The sequence below is a fragment of the Varanus komodoensis genome, unplaced genomic scaffold, assembly GCF_004798865.1.
Source record: "Varanus komodoensis strain SLA01 unplaced genomic scaffold, ASM479886v1 scaffold2, whole genome shotgun sequence".
NCBI lineage: Eukaryota > Metazoa > Chordata > Lepidosauria > Squamata > Varanidae > Varanus > Varanus komodoensis.
Window position 1 is genome coordinate 52,404,802 of NW_025335568.1, and position 25,219 is coordinate 52,430,020.

The window sequence follows — 25,219 nt, forward strand, 5'->3', positions numbered from 1 at the left end:
TTGTAAATAAAAGAGGTCCATCTTATCATTTTCGTGATTAAAAAATGTAAAAGATGCTTCTTGGAACAGGGAAAGTACAATTGTTTGGCTTCCCTGGTACACATTGCAAGCTGTTATGTGGACTGCCCTGTAATTATTCTTTCTTAATTGTACTTTGGAAAGATAATACTATTAATTTCTTTCTACTATCTAAAAATGAAGCCATAAATTAGATTAAAAGATACCCATGAATACACAATTCTGACTAAGCACTACAGATGGATTTACAAAATTATTTTAGACTGTACAGCATATTTTCCTATTGAAGCTGAATTTTTATTCTTTTATATGATATTACACTAGGGATCCAGTACATCTTTCAAAATTGTACATAGAATTTGGTACTTACAAAGTTTGTCCTGTGAATTTTTTCTGGCATTGTATCGTGAATTGAAGTCTGGGAAGCCTCCAACATTTTCAAAACACATCTTCTTGTTAAGATACAGAAAAAGAATCAACATCAGGATAATGAACAGCCCAACTGCTGACAGAAATCCAACTGCTTCAGGAGATACTAAAAGAAACACAAACAGTGACCAGACTGAAAAGATGGCACATTTTCTAAAAATCATTTTATTAGTTAATCTTACCCAGATCCAAATTTGCCAAGTACATATGATGGCATAGCAACCCAATTTAAAATAGAGTAGACAGTGAAAGTGTTGGCTAATCCTAGTGTAGAAGTTCATATATTTTCCATATATAAGCCCTATCAGTGTTTCCTGGGATTTTTCTCTGCCCAGACCTTGACCCTGAGGACTCTTTAGAGGAGGAGCAGGAGAAGTAAGAGCTCCCTAGAATCTCTGAGAATCTATCTGACTTCCCTGCCTCAGAAATGGATGTCTCTACAGCAGGTGTTCAGGTGCCTCAGCTCTAAGAAAGCCCCTCATCAGCACTAGCATCACAGGAGAGCCAGATAGCAGTTTCTGGACCACCAGTTAAGTGCCTGGGCTAGTTACATACAAGACTACTTGCAAGGAGGGGAAAACATGTATAAGCACCAACCCAGAGCAGGGCTTGGCTGAAAGTCAGGAAGGGGTGGAACTTTCAGGTCCCATATAAACTCCCACTTCAAGATGAAGCACTGTTGAAACAGCTTCTAAAGAATCCCAATCTTTCCTAAACCAAGAAACTGTCAGTCATATTTTAGAGAATGATACTATATGAATCTGTTTTTTTTAAGCTATGGATGTATGCATCACAGATGCAGACAATTCTATTCTGTTCTGTTTGATCATGAAAATCAAAACACTAAAATTGGCAATAAGACAAAAGTTATCAGTAGCAGATAATGAAACCAATCATATGAGAGCTACTAAGAAAACTCTTTACTCAGTTGTCCAGAGAAGCAACTGCTTCCATCCAGCATATCACAGATGTAAGAGCATACTGAACTTATTCCTGGTCTTTGAAGAAACATTCGGCACTCTTTTTAGTGTCAGTTATATGAAATAGCTAGACAGAAGTCTGTCTTACACTATTATATAGCAACGCTAAATATACGTTTCATCTTGAAATGTGCATAAGCTGTCTTTTATTGCTACAACTACTACATCAATCATACAAAACTTCTAACTTACCATTTTCCAAATGGCTACTAGGATCAGTGAAAACAATGGCTGTATTCAAATGTAATATTTTCAAGGTTTAATATTATAAACATGAGCCTTAGGAAGCTTTAGGCTTGTAGGCTTCCTCCTCCAGCCTTTTATGGCACACATGTGTCATTTGAAGCTTCCTCTTCTGTTTTGGATTAACTAGTTTATTCTTGTGTCTGAACTCTAAACTGTGGTTAATCTTAACAATGGTAAGCTGAAAAAAGCCAGCTGCCTGAACTATAGTATGAAATTGGGTTGTTTCTACTAATCATAATTAAGATTAACCACAGTTTGTCTGGGTACAAATGACCCAGAAAGCTGTGGTTAAACTAACCAGAAGCCAAAACTTTTAAACTGTTCCTTACAGATCCAATAGAAAAGCAGTAGGGTGCATATGAGTCTAAGGTCTCTGGTTTGTTCTTAAAATGTCAAACTACAGTTTAGCATTATATTCAAACCAGCCCATTAGAGCACAGGATTCATGCGACTGACTATATACCATGGGAAGCCACATCAAGATTATACTATTTTAACCTAGCCTAACACTGATGCCAGATTCAAAACTGAAAAACATCCATATGCTCAACTTCACCAGCCTATTCTCTTCCAGGCCTGGTCTTCCACTTCTTCCATAACCTGCTATAATTGACCAATGCTCCAGTTGTGCCAGTCAGCGGGTGTAAAGGGGCAGGAAACAAGGTCATGGAGCAAAAACTACAGAAAGGTACCTTATACGTAATCTGACCATTGGCCCATTTAGTGCAGCATTGCATACACTGGCTGGTAGCAGCTTTCCAAGTTTTCAGGAAGAGAATTCTCCAAGTCCTACCTGGAGATGCCAGAGAATGAGCATGGGACCTTTTGCATACAAAGCATGAGTCCTACTATTGCATTATCCCTCACCTCAGCAGGAGATTTATATATATTTGAATGTTTTCAAGCTTTGATGCTGGCAAAAGGATAACCCAGACTTTCCCAAACTGGTGCATTTCAGATGAGTTGGAATGCAACTTCCATTATTCCCTATAAGCATGGCAAATGGTCAAGAAAACTAGAAGTTAACATTAAAAGTAGCTGGAGGGGACTGGATTCAGGAAGGCTGCTTTACGCTCAGGATATAACAATAGAGGTATCTCCTACCAAGCCTTAATTTGAAGAAAGGTTGACAAAAAATCTCACAGACAGTGTTGATTAAAAACATTCTTGGCCAATATCCTCCTAAAGATCCAAGTAAAAGGATGACTATGCTAACTATACAAGTCTTCAAGGTGGACAGATGTTATGTTCAAGGCTGATCTAACATATATACTCATATTTCTACTCACAATTATTCACAAGCACTACTCTATTTTAGTAAAGACAGACAGAACATAAAAAGACTTCTATTGGATCAGATGAAGGGTCTATCCAACCCAGCATTCTGTTCATACATGGCCAGAGGTCCACAGGAACCCTGCATGCAGGATATGGATACAATAGAAGTGTTCTACCCAAGTTTCCTACTAACTGGTGTACACAGACATACTGTCTCTCATATTGGACACAGCATACAGTCATCAGGACTAGCAGCCATTATCTGCCTAATCCTCCACTAATTTGTCCTTTTAAAGCCATCCAACTAGTGGCCATCATTACATATATGGAAATGAATTCCAAAGTTTAACCACGTGCTGTGTAAAGAAATACCTCCTTTCCTTTTTCCTGAGTCTCCCATCAATCACTTTTGTAGCATGAACTCAGGTTCTAGTATTATAAAGAAGAAATTTTACTCCTTATCCACTTTTTCACAGTTTGCATAGTTTTATACATCTCTACCATGCCTCCCCTTATTTGCCTTTCCATAGCTAACCAATTCCAGATGCTGTAACCTTTCCTCATAGGAGAGTTCTTCCAGCCCTTGAACATTTTAGTTGCTTCTTTCTGTATTATAGTAAATGTTTTACTACAACCTGCCGACAAAAAGTTCATATAGTCAAAGCTATGGTTTTCCCAGTTGGAATGTATGGCTGTGAGAGTTAGATCATAAAGATGGCTAACACTGAAGAATTTACACTTTTGAATTGTGGTGTTGGAGAAGACTACTGAGAGTCCCTCGGACAACAAAGAGATCAAATCAGCCAGTCCTAAAGGAAATCAACCCTGACTGTTCTTCAGAAGGACAGGTGCTGAAGCTCAAATACTTGGCCACCTAATGAGAAGGAAGGACTCATTGGAAAGGATCCTGATGCTGGGAATGATTGAAGGAGACGGCTGAGACTGAGGTGTCTGGATGGGGCCACTGGGGAGGTGGGTGTGAGGCTGGGTGGACTGCGAGGATTGGTGAAGGACAGGGGAACCTGGAGGAATGTTGTCCATGGGGTTGCAAAGAGTCAGATGCAACTTTGCAACTGAACAACAATTACTAAATTAGTTTTTGGGGCCAAAAGTGTCAGCCACAGTGCTTCCATGGAAGAGTTTGCACCTTTAGACTGCTTGACATTATGTCCTCTTTAATATACTGAGCAAGTTTCTCCCATAGACCCTTCCCTGACCATATCCCACTACTTCTCTCTATTCCACCAGATTTCCATAATGCCCACTATACTGTTAAAACTGGGCACTTTGACTCTTCCTGTGAGGTAGGTTAGGGTGAGACTCTGATTTTCCCAGAGTTGCCCAGTGAGCTTCATGGTCAAATCTCCCAGGCCCCCAGTCAAATACTCTTAACCACCATACCACAGTGACTCTTATTTAACAATTCTAAACTGAATGCCTCTCCTCCATTCCAAACTGAAATGAACAAATGATTCCTTCAAGGTAGATCCTCTTGCTTAAGGGACAAGTGCTTGGGGCATCTGACATACTTCAACTGCTCAGATCCTTTAACCTGATTCCTCTCCACATTAACATGCTCACTTAACTTCCTCCCAGTATTTGAAACTGTCTGATTCTCAGTGACTGCCTGGCTCATCTTTGGGTCCATTGGCCTTGACATTTAAGCTGCAGATTCTGGCCTTTCCTTGTCTGAAGGGAGAATGTTTTAGCAGTCCTGAAATCCTCACCCTTCAGACAAGGATGCATTAGAATCTACAGCTGACTGCAAAACCACAGAAACCCTCAATTAAAAAAAATATGAACAGGGCTGAAAAACGGAACAACTGAACCCATACTTCTTTTGTGATAATACATGGGGTACGATGTGGAACAAACTAGGAGGCAACTTTTACATATTTTGTACTCCTTCAATTTAGTTGCAACCCCAAAGCATTAAATTATACTTACTCTGACTAATTTATGCTTAAAAGCCAGGTCAGTATTCATTAAACATCCTTTAATTTGAGAACAGTCCTAGTTAATATACAGAAGGAGTTATTCCTATACATAGCTAAAAGTGTGGTGTTTATCACAACTATGAATTATAATCATTCCTGAAATCACTTAAACAGTGAACTTAATATTCAACTAATAGGCAAACAAGATGTTTTCAAAGCTAAAAAAACAAGTTTATATTCCCTGTACAGTCCTTTGCAGAACCACTATATTTAAGAACATTTTGTGTGGTTAAAAGAACAAAGCAATTAATACTTTATTAAAGAATGAAACTTTAGCTTCAGTTAGACTAGTTAATTATTTATCTGCTTTAACACCAAATGCAACTCTTTGGAAATTATCTGTCCTTGTATCAGTTTGCATACATGGACCCATACTACAAATATAGCTTTTGAAGAGGACTTGACTTTACTCACATAGTTTTATTAAATCTGTACTTCCAAATTAAGTGTCCCAGGACTATCAATGACAAGATACTATGCATATATTCCATCTTTTGGATTAAATCTCACTTAATGGATTCTTGGGATAAGCAAGTTAAGAAAGCCAGTGTGGTATAATGGTTTAGAGTGCTGGACTGGGACTCAGGAGATCTGGATTCTAGTCCCCATTCAGCTATGACACTCACTGTGTGACCTTCCACCAGTCACAGACTCTCAGTCTAACCTATCTCACAGCGTTGTTACAGTGTTGTTAAACAGAGAGGAGACAAACCCTGTAAGCTGTCTTGGGTTCCTTGCAAGAGGAAAACATGCAGGATATAAATGCAATGTAATAATAAGAAGAAAAACACTAAAAAAAAAAAACCAGTGGGAAAACACAGGAAGGTTGCAAACAGAATACAATATCTAGATTTGCTCCACCCACAATAAAATTCCATGTCTGTGGCAGAGTGATTGCAGGATAAAAACCCTTGTCTAAAAGCTGTTTCAATAAAAGGAAAAATAACATCAATTCACATTTTCATATTACCCTGAGAAGTATCACATACAGTATCTTATATTGCGCTATATACACTCTTCCACATAACATTAAACAGTTAACTTCGCATAAATGAAATACTAAGCAACATTAGTTCATGAACAGAAAGGAACAGTAAGCCCTCATTAAATTAAATTCAAGGGATTTATCAGAATTATACAGATGATGCATTCCATTCAAGATATATCTAGATTTATATCCTAATTAATGACCCAAGAGAACATTGCTTCTTGAAAAGTATTACAAGCGATACATGGCATATTTCATGATGACTATCAAATTGCTGGATTAAACGATGAGATTGGGCACTTTTATTTAACTTAATGCAAACTGATAAATAATTTATATTCTATCCAGTGAACTTAAATAATCCAAGGATATTCCTTTATATTCATTAAAGTATAACAGATAGAAGAAATACACTGCAACTGATATCATAACTGAATTGTAAAATGAAAACACTAATAACTAATCATACCTATAGTACAAATGAACCCACAAGATCTAATCTATATTAACAAAGACAATGTCTGAGAACTTACTGAATCACACTAGCTTAAAATTTATTCTGCAAAATTACACATGAAACATACCCATTTGGAGCAATTTTCTATGTCAGAAAATCAATAAATATTTTATATTTAAAATTCTTTGTATTGTCTCTTTTCAAATGCAAATTCAACTGCACTGAGAGAATGCCCTTATTGAGCATCACACTACTGATGCTATTAAGCCAAAACAATTACCTACAATTTTAAGAAACTATATGGAAACTTTTGTCTTTACTTACATAGTGTTGACTGCTCAGTTGTCCCAGTGGTGTATGAAACCATGTATTTATCTCACTGCATGTCAATGATCACTTAATAATTAATGTTGTCGATGCAATCGTATCTGCTTTGTGTACAAACTAAAGTAGTACAGACTGGATCTGTGACCCATCATGGTAAATGAGTGTATCCACATTTGTAGGAACAATTTCCTCTTTATAAATTTTAAAGTTTGGGGGAGGGAGAGAAATTGGCCTTTAATATATAAATTATATATAACTACACCATTGGATTTATTGCACAATAGTAAAATTTTCAAAATTTAAATAGTCATCCTAGAAAGTTCTGACTTTTTAAACTGCTTCTAAAAATGCCAATATGTCAGAACAATATAAACAACTCTTATCTCTTATTTTTATTTTTATTTATTAAAACATTTTTATGCCGCCCCATTCGCCGAAGCCTCGGGGCAGCTTACAACAATAAATTAAAATAACATTTTAAAATATCCCTCTCTCTCATTCTCTATTACTTGCTGTTCCTAAAATATTGTTGCTGGGAACTGATGGCCTATGCTTTCTTCCTATTTGGATGACTATTCCAAGTAAAGAAGCATGTAATTTTATCATATGTGTAACTGTATGTGTTTTCTTAGCTTAATGGGCCACTAACATTTAAGTCAGAAAGGAAACCATTACCTGCCATAACATTATCCCAGTTGCTGGGCACAGTGTTAAATAAGTAGCACAGACATCTTGGATAACTGCTTATATAAAACATTTAACCTGCTATTTATTAAGGTTTCTGGCTCTGGATACTTTGTGGGATTCAAATAGGCTTTCAAGGGCTTTCTTCTTCTGCCTTTCTATAAGTTCTGTTATATTACCACAAGGTGGCACAACAATGTAGAAAAATTACAAAAATACATGACTATTTAATTGTGTTTTATAGTGTGATTGCCATGTAATCACAGAGAGTTCCAAAAATACTCTCCCTGTTTCAAAGGAAAAAAAAGAGCTGTGAAAATCTTAGAAAGCATGGGAGAGGTACTACATGGTGACATCATATAAACTCTTTGCTTGTTGGGGTACATAAATGAAATAAATAAATAAATAAATGAGCTAAAAAAATACCATGAATGAGAAAGCACAAGCTCACAAACACGCATTCTGCAGTGAAGCTCTTTCATATAACCACAAGAAAGCAAGTCAACAATAGTGGCAGGAAGAAGAGGAAAAAGCATATTCCAGGAAATAATACTACTTTCTTCAGGTAAACAAATGACATGCGCTACGTTATAGATGAATGAGGTTCCACTGTGCATCTGACTGACTGAGAAATAAACAGATTTATTTCTGAAAAAAGAAACAAAAATAATTTGGTTTATTTCCATAGCCAATCCAAACTCAGGAAATAACCCATCTCGCTAATGCTCATCAATCCTCAAGGCATGTTTCCTATCGGCAGCTTCTTCACTTCTTCGAACACCCACCCTCACTTAAGGCCTTACCTTGGCCTGGTACTGATAATGGGAGCAGTGACAGTATGCACAGGGAGAGGGAAGGGGGGAAATTTAACCCTCACCTTCCATCCTGATAAATGAGCACTATTTCGCTGATAGACAGGACACCCATGAGTTACTGCAATTTTAGTAGCTGTTGAAAATATATTATTATTTATGGGATACCACACTAGGGTTCACCAATACACATTAAAGAACATGAAAAAATATTTATTATTGTCATACTTCACAGCTTCTCTTTAGTGCATGATAAGATGGAGAATTTTCTTCTCATCTCCTTAGATGACACCCAATACTTTTCCATGCAAAAAGAAGTTTTTAATAATCACTGGGCAATTCGGAATACAAAAAATTAGCAACACTCACCAGTTTTTTATTAATATTGTTAACTTAAAAAGCACCTAACATTTTCGATGTCCTATACATATATTAAAAACACAGTCTGTGCTCACAAACTGAGATATGATGCAAAAGAATAAAGGAAATTAGTTCTAAGGCAGCATGTGAGACTTATAATATGACTTTCAGAAGAATCCCAAACATACCCTAGAATTGGTTCATATACAAACTTTAAACTATTTGCCACTACTATCCTCACTCAAGTTCGGGCACAGACAATTAAGGAAACCACAAAGTACTTTAAGATAACTTACATATTAAGATCACAAGCATCCTTATTCAAATTACTAATGGTACTGTTATAGCACATTTTTCATGTAAATCTCTTCTGACACACTTTAAAAATTAGCCATTAGGTGGCACTATAGGTCAAGTAGATGACAGGGCTTCTGGCCCACACTTCCCAAAGCTTTACTTCAGTTTCCAGAAAATTGATACCTCAGACAGTCACTTTGACTGTACAAATATTGAAAAGGATCCAGCTAATTTTAAGTATTTTTAAGCCTGTTCATTTCAAAGGGAGAGAATTAAATATGCAACTCTTGAAACTGGCTACACACAAAACAAAGTACCCATGTAAGAACTTATCGCAAATCCATTTTAGTCCAATACTTTTATTAGGCCAAAAATATCACAAAAATGTACAAACTTTTGAGATCTCTTCATCAGGCAAGGTATTACAAAATGCAGTTTTGACAATGGAGGGGAATAGGGGGGAAAAACCTTGACTATGAATTCATAGTGTTTGTTATTCAGAGTTCCAAGCCTAAGTGGAGAGGAGGAGTCTGAACACCTTCAAATTGTTAGGACAATGCTTCTATACCAAATTTCCTATTTCCCTGAAAATTTCCCTAACATTCCACATGCACCACCAGACCTGCTCCAGAGTGTTGGAGAGTCCTTGTGACCAGATTTGGAAGGTAGGGGCTGTAGCAAGAAAAAAGAGGGAACCTTCTCTTGTAAGACCAAAAATGTAATTGCATATCATTGGATTTTGATCATTCAAAGTAAAAAAAAAACACCCAACAACAACAAAAACATATAGCCGTAAAGTAATTAAAATACCTAATGAAACATTTAGTTGCTGCTCTAGGGAACTAAGAACTCTACCAAAACTGTTGTACCTGTATTAAGCAGGATTCTCCATACCAGTTATTTCTACCATGGGAGTCTGATATGCTCTAGATTCCATACAGCCCCATTCATAACTCAGTGTTCAATAATTACAGTGTGGGAACGGTTCTGCACAGTTAAGTCACATACAATCGAAGTGCCATTTATTTGTGGTACACTGATTTTACAACAAACAATACCAGTGTGCAATGCGATTTCATGAAGCATGCCACCTCATATGAAATCAAAACTGGCATACATCCATTAACTCATCACACGCAATCCAGTTGCACTCCACTGAAGTCAGTGGTACTCAGTCTAGCCTAAATATGTGTACTGTAGTGCTCTGGACTACAGAACAAGTTGAGTGTCTCCTATGCAAAGTTCAGGATGGACCTAAATATCTATAGAACAAATTGTAAGTTTCATAAAAATAGTCAGATAACTTAAGCAAGTTAGTTATTGTACAAAGAATAAACTTAACAGGATCCCCCACATGAGATGCTGAAACTATATATTCCTAGAAAACATCCAAGAAAGAAACTTCCACGGCTAAACAGTATTTATATTAAACTATGAACATTTTTACTTTCAAAACCTTTACCTTCAAAATGTTGTGAAGCACTAAAGAGGCAATTTCATGATGATTGCAGCATTCTGTTTGTTTGTTTGTTTGTTTGTTTGTTTATTTTACCCCATTCAATACCTTGTGGGTCTTTGGACGGCTTACATATCAAGCTGTAGGACTATGTTCTGCCTAAACAAGCATAGGCTTGTGCCTTCACTATTTAATGCAATGGTGTCCATCCACCAACCGGATAGCATCCATCAGAGGAACAGATTCTATCTCCTCATTGCAGCTTCCTGTGCTCCCCCTGCCCCCATATGCTGAGCAGATGTGGGAGCACAAACAGGGGTAAAAGGAAGGAAAAGTTCCATTGTGGGACCAGATTTTCAATGACACAGCACTGGATTTCACCCCCAGTTATTTATAACATTACGCTGCAATCCTATGGCTTTCTGACATTGCAATCTTATGCAACTTACACACAAGGTTACAACTGGGCCTTGGAGGCAGGGAAAAGGGTGTACCACTGGATGAGGACGAAGGTACCCTGGAAGGTTCCAGTTGGAGCTCTGGACTCCTTTCCTCCCCAAAACAAAATCTACACAACTGGAAATGGTTGTCTGAAGAAAATACTTGGTGTGAGGCTTGGTGGCTGCAGAGATTGCTGTCATGCATAGGAGGTACATAAGTTTGGAGGCTTATATGCATCAAAGCTGTGGTGCATAGTATTGGTCCCCAAATGTCCCAGTTTCTAATTTCTTTTAATTACATCCACAAACTCATAGTCTAATTTTCTTAACACTACATAACTCTGGTTTCCTGAGAAAAATATTATGTATCATTTAAGCATAATCATCTTCAGTATTTCATACATGTGAACCACAAAATAGAGTGAATTACTTTGCTTATATTTTTATTTCGAGGAATGTTACCTATATCAAAGGTGCTGGTCATGTTCTCTACCATCCTGTGCACTCTCATGTGCTCTAACTACAACCAGCAGAAGTTCTATAAACTAGATAAAAATGAAGAGGGAAAAGAAATACAATTATGTTATTTGCTTCAAAGTCAGTATGTTTTAACAACCATTTTCAGAAAAATAATTATTTACGTAAGATGAACCTTGATTCCATCAACAAAGGAACATATGAAGCTTCCATATAATGAGTCAGATGGGTGCTGTATCTAGCCTAGTATTCTTGACATTCACTGGAATGATCTCTCCAAGATTTCATGCAGGAATTCTTCCCAGCCCTACCTGGAAATGCCAGAGATTAAATTTAGGACCTTCTATATGCAAAGCATATGCTGTGTTACTGAGCTACCTATGGCCCCTTGTGCAATTGATATGCAATTCTGAATGCATAATTCTATACATATTTTATGGGTATGATTGTAGCTTTAGTAGCTTTTGAGTATGTTTACAGCTTTTCCTCAGTGCTTATATCTCTTGGAACTATCATAAATAAGCTGTTTTTCTGTTATAGGTATACTGAAGAAATCTACTGATTGCCTGCATAAACAATGGTATTTTCAAGTGTGCACACTGATAAAATGCCTTGATAATGCTGCTTTTCCTACCACTGTCCCTTCCTTGTGTCCCTTCCTTTCTTATGCCTCTCCCAAGTTTACCTATCTGAAGGAGAAGGCAAAATCAACCAGTAAAGGACTGCCACAAGGCTTTGCCTTGGTAGCAACTGTTGTGCATAGTAACTTTCTCTAGTAGGTATCAGATAGAGTTCTGACTTCTAGGAATAGAGTAGATAGAGTCCCTACTACTAGGGACTCTTTTGTAAATTCCATGGTCTCCAAGAAACAAAATTATATGAATTGTTTAGAGGCCTCTATCCTGTACTGAAGGAACCTTTGAAGACTTTCTCAGTCCCTTAAGCGTGGTCTACATCCTAGCCTTATTCTAGGTGCATTGAGCTATTACCCTGGATTCTTAGTTGATTAACCTCAGCCATTCTGTGTGTTTGACAGATCTACTGGCAGGGCGGAAAAAATAATTTTAAAAAATTATTTAAATTTGGTTTCATTTATTTTTTATAAAATGCTTTTTTGAGGAAAAATCTATCTAAAGATAGTTTTCTGTTTAAGATACATTACAAAGTTATTCATCATGAAATAAGGATTAGTTTTTAATGATGCAGCATGAGGCCAATAATTCAAGATCAAGGACAACAAGTCATGCTGATTATATTGGATCTTACAGAATCAGATATAACAGGACATGGGCTACTGCATCAGTAACACCTACAAGATCAGAGTGAAGCCACAGTAATGGAGTGTTGCTACTAAGAGACTTAAATGTGACATCCTTCTATATGCATGTCATTTAAACACCTCTAAAGTGACATAGGTAAACAAAGGACTCAGTAATATCAATATACTGGTGTTATTTATCAGTGTATAGTGGTGATTACAGTGTTGTACTCAGAGATATGGATTCTAGTCCCCACTCAGCCATGAAGCTCATTGGGTGACTTTGGGCCAGTCACAGACTCTCCGCCCAACCTAACTCATAGCTTTGTTTATTGTGGAGGATAAAATGGAGTTAAATAAGCTGCCTTTGGTTCCTCACATGAAGAAAAAGACAAGGATACACATGCAGTATTATAATTATAAACCTCCTATGTCTTGCATCACAACACTGTCCTAAAGAAAACCTTAATATAACCAGATGGATGCATTAGAACTACCTTGTACTTGATATTGGGAAGAATAGCTATAGGGCATGAGAAGTTCAATCTTAGACCATCCACACTTCTCTGAGCTTCCTATAGCTTTTTTTAGTCTCTCCACAAAAACCTCAAACACTGAATGTGAATTGAGACTGATGTCTTAGCTGCGTAACTCACACATGCTGTGCTCTTATTTGTCCTGGGCTGGTCTTAGTGGTCACAAAGCTCAATTTATGCATTTTCTCCAAAGGGGCTAACAGCAATGCTACTTTGTCATTTCAGGTTGCCCATATATTCTTAATTTAAAAATATTTAATTGTATAGTGAAGGATTTGTTTTTCAGAAAACAGCTTTTCAGGTGTAGCACCCAAATAATAGAATTCCTCATGGGGCTTGGTTGCCCTCCTCCTAGTCTCACACCAAGTCCAGGTCTACTTGTTAATGAATAAAGTCAATGAATCTATTAGAGACAAGAAAATTAAAGGCTTGCCAAATTGGGAATGGGGGAGGGAAAGAGAACACAAATTTGAGCAAAAAAATGCAAGCAGGCAATAAGTCCAAGCATAACAAAACAGGAACAAATGTTAAGAGTTCTCTCCATTGCCCTCTCCTCTCCTCCAGTTCTAATCCTGGCTTATTTTCCAGATATATTAACCAGGGTCATTCCAGTATTCCATGGTTCAGATGTAAAAGGGAACTTTGGCTCCCCACAAGCCAAAATCTTCATGCCAAAGAAAGCACAAAATGGAATGAATGCAGTGGTGAAGCGCTCAACCCAAACACTCTTGCCTACTGTCATAAACTATGTTTTGTGAAATTTTGCCCTTTTTAAGGCCACAGCCACATCACATTGGTGACTCAGCTTGTGATCTACAACAATTCCAAGATCCTTCTCACTTGAAATAATGTTGAGCCAAATATTCCCCTTATTCTTGAAAGATGCATTTGGTTCCTTTTTCCTAGCATTTGTCCATATTGAATGTGATTCTGTTGTTTTCAGCCTAGTGCACCAACCTATCAAGATCACCTTGAATCTTCTTTCTATCTTCCAGGGAATTATCTATCCTACCCAGTTTTGTGTCATCTGCAAATTCGATAAGTATTCCCTGCACCTCCTCATTCAAATCATTAATAAAAAAGTGCTGGGCCCAGTACTGAACCCTGCAGTACCCCACGTTACCTCTACTTGTGGGTTTCCCACTGACATCTAGCTGATGCTCTTAGGAAACAGAAAGCTGGACAAGACACATTTTGGGGCTGATCTGGCATGGCTCTTGTTTTCTCTTGCCCTTCTCTTATTTTGATCAGGCATCAATACTAAGGCACATAGCACAGTACAGTCAGCTATAGCACACAGTGCAGCAGCTGCAATATCAGAGAAACTTCATGGCATTGGTATTATCATTATTAATACATAGCTAAAATTCATTCTATACTTACTCCTTTGAGAGAGATCTGATATACAATATCCCAGATGGAAATGAGTGAACAATGCCACAGTATCTTTTTCTTTAAACTTAGGAATCACCAGAGGATAGTTCTGCAGCATGCCACCAATGGAAATTCAACCACCCATGGCAAAGCACTTATCTAGTTTCATTGGGTTACATAATCTTGGTTTATAAGTGGCTTTCAATATATGTGCAGTAAGACAATGGAGGAAATATATCTGATTTCATATCATAAAAATAGCACACTAGTGGTGACTGACTTATCCATGTTAATGTCTACAATATTTATTAAATTATTCTATTCCACATTCTAAATACTCAAAACAACTTACAAAAGTAAATATATTTTCTTCAAATCTATTGAGCTGTAACAATTTCAAACCAGGACCTTTGTTTCCAAAATACACTGTATATTCTTCTTGCTACTGATATGTTTGCATCTTGATGGATCAACTTTATCCTTTTTAAGTGATAGACCAACCAATGAACAATGCTTCCAATGGGGCAAGCACTATCTCTGGTATCACATAACCTTGCAAATAGTACTTGTGAGCTCACTTCTGCTGTTAACGTAAATAGTGAAGTGGCCCACAACTGAGAAAGCCATAAGAGATGGATATGTTTCAAAGCAGTATTTTTAAAATATACATAGGCTACTAATTTGACTGTCCTAGCCCATAGGTGCCCAACATTTCTGGACTCAACATTTGGGAATTTGTCAGTATGCTGCAGGCATTCCCACAAAATGGCTCCCATGGAGGATGTGCCTAGTCACATAATGACTACTATGAGATCCTGGCTCACGAAGAAGTTATAAAGGATAATAAAGAGAGATGTCAGAGGCTGAGAGAGGGGAAATGGGAAGACCCACCCAATCTTCTTCATATCCCTCAGACCTTTTCCCTTTGCACTCTCTCCACTCTTAGCTTCTTCCCCAGGCTACTATAACTTTTTATGGACTTATAACCTTTGTAGATTTAAAACATCAACTATAAATAATCAAATTGCCATAATTAAAGGAATTTAAAGGAATTGTTTACCTTTTCTAATGCAAATTAGTTCATGTACGCCACAAGTTCTTTCTCCACCTGTTCATAAAAAGAGGATTAAGAAGTAGAAAAACTATATACAACATAGTGCAATATTTATCAACCCTCATTTAGGTAAGCTTGGGTAGTTCAGCTGCTATTATTTTTTAATTACAGTGGTACCTTGGCTCACGAATTTAATCTGTTCCAGGACTCTGGTCATAACCCAAATTGCTCGTGAGCCAAGTCAAATTTCCCCATAAGGGTCAATGTACATAAGGTTAATCCATTCTGCAACTATTTTTTTTTTTTTTACTCACAAAAATGTGAAGCAAAGTGACAAAGAACAACAAAGATCACGGCCATCTCCCTCTACCCTAGCGATCATGAGCGGGGGTGGGGAGAGGCAGGCACAATTGTGGGCATGCTGGGGGGGGAGGTGGGCGTGCTCAGACAGGGAACATGGGCGCAATCGCGGGCATCTCCCCCACCAGCATGAATGCAGTCATCCCCCCAGCACGACCACAATCGCGCCCGTGCAGGGAAGGCAGGCACACTCACAATCGTCACCCGATGCAGAGTTCATGACCTGTGGCAAAATATTTATGAAATTTCTGTTCGCAACCCGATTTGGTTGTGAACTGAGGCATTCGTCAGCCGAGGTACCACTGTATTTGAAATACAAAAAACTTACAATATACAATTACAATATAAAAGTAAGTTTTTAATATCTCAATTCTATTCTCTTAGACAATATTATATAGAACTTAACTTGGCACTTAAGTATGCAAACTTTGCTGGACAGTATTAAATCTCCAAGGGAGGAAAATAAGTTACTACATGTAGCAAACAACCCAATCAAAAGCCATTAACACACCTTCAACATTCAATGATCTACAAACATAAGCTTGACTTACCAGCCAAGGTCAGAGAACTCTACTGACAGGGGTTCAAAACATACCAGTGGTGTCACTTTAAGACCAAATACTAGATTGGATGTAAGAAAGCAAACAGCTGATATATATCACTGAAACTTGACACCTGAGTTCATTTTATCTTTGGGTGTTGTAAAGATGTTGCAAAATAGTGGAGTTTGTAAAGATTGTCTTAGGACTCATGCAAAGTTCTCTGTTTTCCAAAATACTGTTTCATGAATTACTGACCTGCATAAAAGGCCTCCCTGCTCTGGTGCTCTTTGCCACAGCTACATGAGTTGTCCTTATTAGTCCTGCATGTCCTGGTTCTCTGATGCCTCACTTTTATCCTGGTGCCTGTCAGACAGACAATCTGCCCCCTGTCCAGCTCCAGCCTGTGCCTGCTTCCGTCCTTGTCTCCAGTCTGACTCTGATTCCCAGATACCTTCACCCATTCTCTCTGACCTCACCTTGCTCTTGATGACTGTTACCCTGGAGATTGACCTTTGGATTGTGATATTTTGGACTGTGTTTGCTTGGATTTATCATCTCCCTGGCTTTGACCCTGGACTATTGCTTCTGGCCTACTAAACCTGTTGCTAGACCCCACCTTACACGTCTGTCATGGTCCCGGCATTCCAACATAGAAACATAGAAACAGAGCGAGTCAGAAGGGGTCTCCCAGGCCATCTAGTCTGGCCTCTGGCACCAGCCAGCTCTGCTCATGACATGCCCACCATGTGCACGTCCAGCCTATCCTTGAACACCCTTAGCTACCTGCTGCCCATGCCGCAGACCTTACAGGTGCCATGACAAGTTGCAACAAACATATAAACTGAACCACTAAGGTAGCTTCCTATTTTCTTCTGGGAGTTCTTTTGGCTAAGGGCAGATTGAAAAAAACTAATAACAACATATGGGCATTCCTAGGCATGTTTTGTGTGACTCAGCCATTGTGGATATAGCAGCAATTTCCTTCAGCGCAATAGCACATTTTCCAGCTGCTATGATTATGGCAGCCAGTGCTGATGATTGATCGGTTCTCTGTACTGGGGCCTTAATATGTTTGTCAAACTTTACTGAAAATCATGTTTCTCCTGCAAGCTTGACTATTCAAGTTTCATCCAGTGCCTGTATTCCTCACATGTCTTATTACTACACTGCAAAAGAAGAAAGTGAGAACTTTCTAAATTTGCTGCTAGGGAGATAAGACTCATTGTCCATATTGGGGTGAGAACAGGGAGAAGTGCTCTGTATACTGCTCTTTAAAGGTGCATTCCTATCCATGTCTAGACGGAGATGATTCCTCCTTCCAACATTCCCTGGCCAGCATGAATGGCTGGGGAATGCTGGCAGTTGCAGGACTTATTTCTAAGTATGTTGCACTCTAACACTAGAAAATATACACATCAGTCTTGGTTTGCATGGGCAATGTACAACCTTTGAAGGAATGAAACCAAAGCAGCATGTTCCACTTATTCTTCTCAGCGCCAGGTGAAAACCTTTTTATTTTCCCAATATTTTAAGTCTTAATTGACAATTTAATGGGGGTTTATTGAGGATTGATGGCACTGTGCCTTTTATTGTAGTACCATCTTGAAACTTTTGTGATAGGATGGTATAAAAAACCTTTTAATAAATGAATAAATGAATAAATATGTCACACTGTTGTTAAAAGAATTTGCTAATAGATGCCTGAAATATTAGAGCTACCACTATCTAAATGATAGTCAAACTACAATCCTTTCCACATGTATATGGGATAGCTGCTCTAAGCATTGCTCATTCTGGATCCTACCCTATTTCTTTAGCAATCCTAGGCTTGGCAATATTACCAAAAGTATAAGAAAAGTTTTCTTTGCCATATTTAAAGTATTCTATTATTACTGTTCTGTACCACACAGAAGCCAAATCTCTCTGGCCAGAAAAATGAAAACGACAAAACTGCATGATGAAGCATATTATAAAACCTTTAAAGCTTTAGAACAAAGAAAACTAGAACAAATACCACCAGCAGCAAAGGATGTAAAACATAAGAACACCCATTTTAAAAACAAAGAATAGAATCCAACAGAGTACTTCTGTCCCTGCCAGCTGTGTTACACATGCGGCCCCCACCACTTGTGCCAAAGCACTTTAACACTTCCAAGGCAACCCAAAATGATCAGAAATGCTTGTTTCTGAAAGAAGGCAGCTCAGTAGAGCTTGCATAAGCCAGAACAGCTGACCTGCCTCATTCTAGAAAGAAGCATTTCTGCTTGTTTGGGGGATTCCTCTAGAAAGATCTAAATCTTTTTTAAGTGGAGGGTCCCACTTGTGCAATGCAGTCACTGGGAATCTGCAGTCACCTATCAATCATGCGAGGGAATCTTCAGAGTTGGAAAATCATTGGTGAGATACTCGTAAGCATGCTTTTAGATACTACATAAAGTGAAGAACTAAAAAATATGGGGATAAAAAGCTTTTCCCCTGACACCAAAAAGTCCACAAGGTAACTCATTTCCTCCTTATATACCTTCAAAATGAAACCATAAATAAATAATAATAATTATTATTATTATTATTATAACATTTCTATGCCGCCCCTTGCCGAAACCTCGGGGCGGCTTACAACATGATAAAATACATTGAAATACAATAGTACATAATAAATTACCATTAAATATAAAAATACAAAAAATACATTGATTTACAAATATAAAATTAAAATTATCAGTATAAAATAAAAATATAGGAGGAGAAAGAGAAGGAAGAAGAAGTTGCCATGGCCTGATCATATGTTTTAACAATTGAAATGTTTAAATAAAAAGGTCTTTACCTGGCGCTGAAAAACCAGTAACGACGGTGCCAGGCGGACCTCTTTGGGGAGTGAATTCCATAGGTTGGGCGCCACCGCAGAGAAAGCCCTCCTCCGGGTACTAATTTCTTTCATGGAGGGTTCCCGGAGAAGGGACTCTCCCGCAGATCTCAAAGGGCGGTCGGGCATATACGGACATAAGCGCTCGTTCAGGTAGCCAGGACCCAAGCCGTTTAGGGCTTTGTAGGTCATAATCAACACCTTGAATTGGGCCCGGGCTTCAATGGGAAGCCAGTGAAGCTGACGGAGGACTGGAGTCATGTGAGCATAACTCCCCATCCCCGTCAGCAACCTGGCAGCTCTATTTTGCACCAATTGAAGTGTTCGGACTGTCTTCAGGGGAAGCCCCACGTAAAGCGCGTTACAGAAGTCTAGGCGGGAAGTCACCAGCGCGTGTGTCACCGTCGCCAGGCAGTCGTACTCCAGGTAGGGGCGCAGCTGATATGTTACTTAAAATTTAAATTTCAATGACATTTACAACACCTCCAAATTTTGACAATCTGCTGAATCAAATACAACCCAAAAATCTTTTTAATGTTCTGCATTATAAGAAACAACCACAAAATCACACCAGACTTAAGAAGCATTATTATACCATTGACTTTAGACTGGAATCCTTCATTACATATAATCACACTGACAGTAGCTACTTAATTCCTAACAAAGGCTTTCAGATACATCATTTGACAATTAAATCCTTCAAAAGTTAATGTAAGCTAACAGAAACAAATATGACTATTTAGAAACAACCATCTTCAAAGCTAGGACTACTTTAACATCAAGGCTTTGATTCAGACTTCATATGAAACCATGATGAAGAATCCTTAAGTGTGCTTTTGCGTAATGTCAGAAGCATATCACAAACCATGTTCTGACAAGTTTGCAAGCCATAACTTGGTGTGATATTTGAACTGACAGAACATAGTAATTATCATGGATTGAGCTGTAAAGACTACTGCACCATGGTAATAGGACCAAACTTAATTTACAAGGCTAAGCACTGAGAGGAAGGAAAATGAACACAAGCGAGCAGCTTGAACTCATGGGTTGTCTACTGAACTTCTGGAAGAACAAACTATGGTCTGTCCTCTGACTGTGGTAGAGGAATCCACACTAAAGCATGGTGCCTGCACTGAGGCTGAAGTATTAAAAGTAAACGTTGATAAATTTATCTTCATTGAATGCATTTTATATCCTCTATAAGTCATTATTTATACCATATAAATGATAAAACTGATGTACTTTGGAAAGTGTGGATAAAATGTGACCCTGCAGATGTTCATCTGCAACTCCCATTACCCCTCACCTTTGGCTATGCTGTCTAACGGTGACAGGAGTTGCAGTCACCAACATCTGGAATACCACATTTCCCAACACTAGTTTAAACTATGGTATATACCATTTAACACAAATTGGGTACACTGGGCATCCTTCTGAGAGGGATGGTTTAACTTGGAGTCCTGCACTGAGCAGGGGGTTGGACCCAATGGCCCTCTGGCCCTTTCCAATTCTACTATTCTATGCATCTTTTATTATTTATCTATTTATTTGATTTGTATGCTATCCCATTAGCAAATGGGCACCAAAGGCTGCCTGGGTAGCTCACAACATAAGATGTTGTGGCACCAAAGGCCAAATGTGAGAATGATTTGGGGCCATACACACATACACATTGTGATAAACAGATTTAGTAATGCAAAATCATCCCATTTATTTCCATCCTTAATCTTCCTTCATTATGTTTACCTGCTGTGAAACACCACAGAGCACTCCTGACCAGCAACAAGGTAAACGTCAATCTACTCATTCCATAAATCCCACACAGGTTAATAAGTAAACAGCACCATTAGTCTACTTTCTCTACTGTTGATTTTTTCTATTTTCTTTTCTTATTTCATTTTCCCTTTTGCTTAAGGTTCCCCAGTTACTGTTTAAGCAGTTGTCCAGAGGCAGTCACAAACAATGGTACTACTCCAAATAACCATCCAGAGAGCAGCCAGTGATGAAGACATTAGAACCAAATTCCATCTTATACTGGTGACACTATGTTTTAAGAGTGTGGTTCATTTAAAAAAAAAATCAGGGTTGGTTAAAACCCTGTTTTGTTCTTCTAACATATGAGGAATATAGTAACAGCCATGGAATGACAGCTGTGGAGGGTGAGTAGTAGAGAAATCTTTGCTTCATAACTGAAGTAATATGCATGGCCATCAGAGATGGACGAAAAAAAGCATTAAGTCTAGACCTAACCTAACTGTAACAGTTGTCACATACAGTCCACAGTGCACCCCTGGTTTATTAAGAAATAGTGTATAAACTTTGCCATTGTAAAAAGTATATTTTTAATGTAAACTGATAAACTATTTAGTATGGTTTTCAAAGGGTCTGGTGATATATCACCAAAGACATTTAGATCATACATTTCTCAGCCATCCATTCTAGAATATCTGTTTTTATATTTGGATGTTCAACATTTTGTATATTTATGGCTTTTATTCGAAAGCCATAGCTTCATAATTTCCATTTTCCAACTTCAGTTTTAAGATGCAATTCCCCAATTTAATTTGGTTAATTTGATAAGTAACCTTGTTAATAGGTACATATTCATTATGGACCATTATGGATAAACAACTTATTTGCATAGTGAGAAAATATGTTTAACTATAATAATGAATTAATTCATCAAAAACAACATGAAGAGTATTAAAGGACACCACCTGTACAGTCTTTACCTGTGAAACATACTTCACTTGTATTCTAAATAAGGCCATTAAAACCTAATGTTCACTAACATTACAAGATTTTAATTGTTTTTAATGGACACTCTATTTAGGATTTTCATAAATCCCCATTATTTGGTCCTAAGAATTTGGCTCTAGTAAGCACACTTTAAAAAAGTAAAAGTATCACAACTCACATAGTGAGGACAAAATTTTCAAAAATAGAAATCTATGCTTTTGTTTGTTCAGTATTGAAAATGAAACAGTACTTTCAAATCCATCATGTATTGAAACGTTTGAATGACAACCTCCTTCATTAAGAGAACAAAAATAAAATCAATGTGTACAAGGTAGACTGATAAGAGTAACAAGGATGACAATGACCATTTCTTAAGTTGATCAAGCCATACAACCACTGCCTTAAGCAGACCAAAGTATTAGACAGTCTGTAGCTGCCAGCAATGAACATAGACTACATTACTGTATTCATGTCCCGTGTTTTACTCAAATACATTCCCAAGAATATAAAATTGCATTCATTTCCAAAGAATATAAAATACTTAGAGCCAGGATACTGGGTTACTTAAAGCATTAATCTGCCTCACATAGCCTTTTCTTCAATTAGGAGATTATGAAATGTTTTCTACATGATGTTTGTTTCCAGTAACACTGTTTATAAACCATACAGAAACTCTCTATTACCATCTGTGATACTAAAAAGTGGCAACCAACCTTGCTACAGGTTGCCCCATACAGATTCTTTCAAAAGTTTTAACAGTTTGCACATTGCAGTTTGCATGGTATTGGCCTCATTCAGATGGTGCAATTAGATGAGGGTAACCCCACAATGAAATCCCCCATTAAAGTTTAAATTAACAGGGATAGTACTGAGTTGTCAGGATGCTAATTATATAAAAGTGAATGCCAGCTGCATAAGAGACCAATTTTTTAAACCCTGGAAATGGGATAAAATGGATGTTTTCAGAAAAACTTTAGCTAGAGAGTGCAAGTAAGTATGATAAATGTTAGAACTGTACTTCTCCCAACTGAATAAGTTCTTAATAAAGGTATTTTCCTAAGTAAAAAAGTATATTTTAACAACCCAGTAGGCAACAACCATATTCCTTAGAAAATGGGAAAAGAGGTAATGCTAAGACCTTTTTGTAGATATTTTTCTTCTTGTGAATCACCTGTTAAAAACTCTTCCTGAAGTCTTTTCAGGAATGTTACATGATGCTTTGTGTGTTTTAATGAGAAATGATATACTGCTTCATCCAGTAAGACAATTTGAACCCTCAAATTGCAGGGAATAGCAGCAGACCTTGGCAACACCGAACACAATAGGCTATATCTAGGGCCGAGAGCACTAGAAAGAGGCAGTCAAAAAGAAAAATGGAGTGGGAGGAGGTTGCTTGTTTCTAACTACAAAACACACAGAGAAACAGTGAAGTGAACTGGGAGGGGGTTGAGAAAGGGAAACTTGGGATACTGGATTGATTTACCTCAGCCATTTGAACCTGCAAAATAAGGATTTCTAAATAAAGGAGGATGTTGGGAAACTGAGGAAAATATATTTTTGAAAAAAAGAGTTTTAATTTCTCTTCATCTACCACAGTTCTTCTTCATGCACTCATGGACCTTCTTACAAAAGTATGTGCTGCCGTGTGGCACTGGAGATGGACGGGAGGTGGTGTTGCCACAAGTAAAATGGCAAAAAATGGGGGGGGGGGGGGCCTTGGTGTTGCAACCACTATTCCAGGTATGATTAATTCTCCTATTTATCTTAAGCCATATATTCAAATATACATACAGAGGCGAAGACGTGCTAAAATTAACCTATTAGATCTATGTAATAGTACAGTATCCTTGTCCAGCATTCTGCCTGTGCATGCGCGTGCGTGTATAGATATACATATATATTGGGGGGTGGGGGGACTGTCTCTCGCTTTCTGCTGCTGGAGTAGCTTCGACTCCACGGGGGCAGCAGTTGGTCAGACCGTGACAACGCCTGGCGCCACAGGCATAACAGCGCCTTAGCGCCCCTTTGCCCCCGACCGACGGTTCCGTAGTTGACTCTGGGAGTAGCCCGGGACCACCCATCGCCCCCCGTTCTGCATGCATTTGTTTTGCCACCTCCTCTCAGGGAGCCCCCCCCCCCGAACGACGGCGGCACCGGCAGCGTTTGCCCCTCCCCCTCGCTCCCCGTGCCCGCTTGCCCAGGTGAAGGGAGGAGGAGGGGGGCTATTCAAGAGGAGAGGAGCCCGTTATTGGCCTACTTACCATCAATCGCCATGATCTTCCAGGTGGGCCGTACCAAGTGGGACGCACGTAGGAGGCACACTGACAAGCAGAGCCTGGAAGGAGCAGCAGCGGAGGGAAAGCGAGAGCCGGAGGGTGGGGGCAGGAGGAGGTAGCGGTGTAAGCAACGTGGGAAGGGAGGGTGCGAAACAGAGTGGAGCGTGCCGGAGCTTGTGAAGCTGCGCGTGACTCTTCCTTTCCCTGCTTCCCTCCCTCCCCTTCTCCCAGCTCCGCGCGCCCAGATTCGAAAGTGCGCTGCTGGCTCTCCTTCTCCGTCTTCTTCCTACTTCTGGCGGCGCGGCGGCTGGGATGAAGCCAACGGGCATCGCCGTCACGTAACGACGGTTTCTTGCCCACATTCTCTGACTCCGTCAGTCAAGGGCTCGGTAGTGATGCCGCCGCCGCCCCGCGCGAACCGGGCTCTGCCGCCCGCCTCGCGCCCTCCTGTGTGTTGCCTGAGCCGCGGGCGGCACTGATTCCCCCTTTCCTCGATGCAGCTCGGAGTCGAGGCAAAAAGATTGGCGGGGCGCCGTGGGGGGCGGAGGGAAGAGAGAGGACATATCGGTTATGTAAAAAAAGGAAAGAAAACATATACTTTGCGACGCTGCATTTTAAAAAGATGTTTGAGTGCATATATTTCATGTACATATATTTCAGATGTAAACATATTTTTTCAGCCTTTGAACTGCAATCCATTCGTTCAAGGATCAATACCTCCGTGGCTTAAAATGTTTACATATTGGCCTCAGACTGCTCCACCATGACTTTAGTACTAAGAGATGGGCTGACTAGTCCTATGTGGTCCTTTGTTTCTGTGTTCGTTTGTATGGTGCCATCAATGGGCCCGACATTCTACAGAGTGTAAGAAGGCAAATCCAGCATTCTAAACTTTGAAGGAACTAAATTATGGTGGAAATCTTTCAAATACTCTCTTGCTTTGTAAATGAATGTATCACACAGAACAGAGA

General features: G+C 38.8%; 1 protein-coding gene across 1 annotated transcript in view; it reads right to left on the reverse strand.

The window, feature by feature from the left end:
- Positions 1 to 24,359, reverse strand: part of SYT14 (synaptotagmin 14) — a 91,657-nt gene extending 67,298 nt beyond the window's left edge. Inside the window, exons 1-2 of the mRNA XM_044429496.1 lie at positions 24,234 to 24,359; positions 389 to 553 (exon numbers count right to left, since the gene is read on the reverse strand). Of these exons, the coding sequence (XP_044285431.1) occupies positions 389 to 553; positions 24,234 to 24,246 (178 nt within the window). The 5' untranslated portion in view covers positions 24,247 to 24,359. The remainder of the gene's footprint in view (positions 1 to 388; positions 554 to 24,233) is intronic.
- Between the last annotated feature and the right edge of the window lie 860 nt (positions 24,360 to 25,219).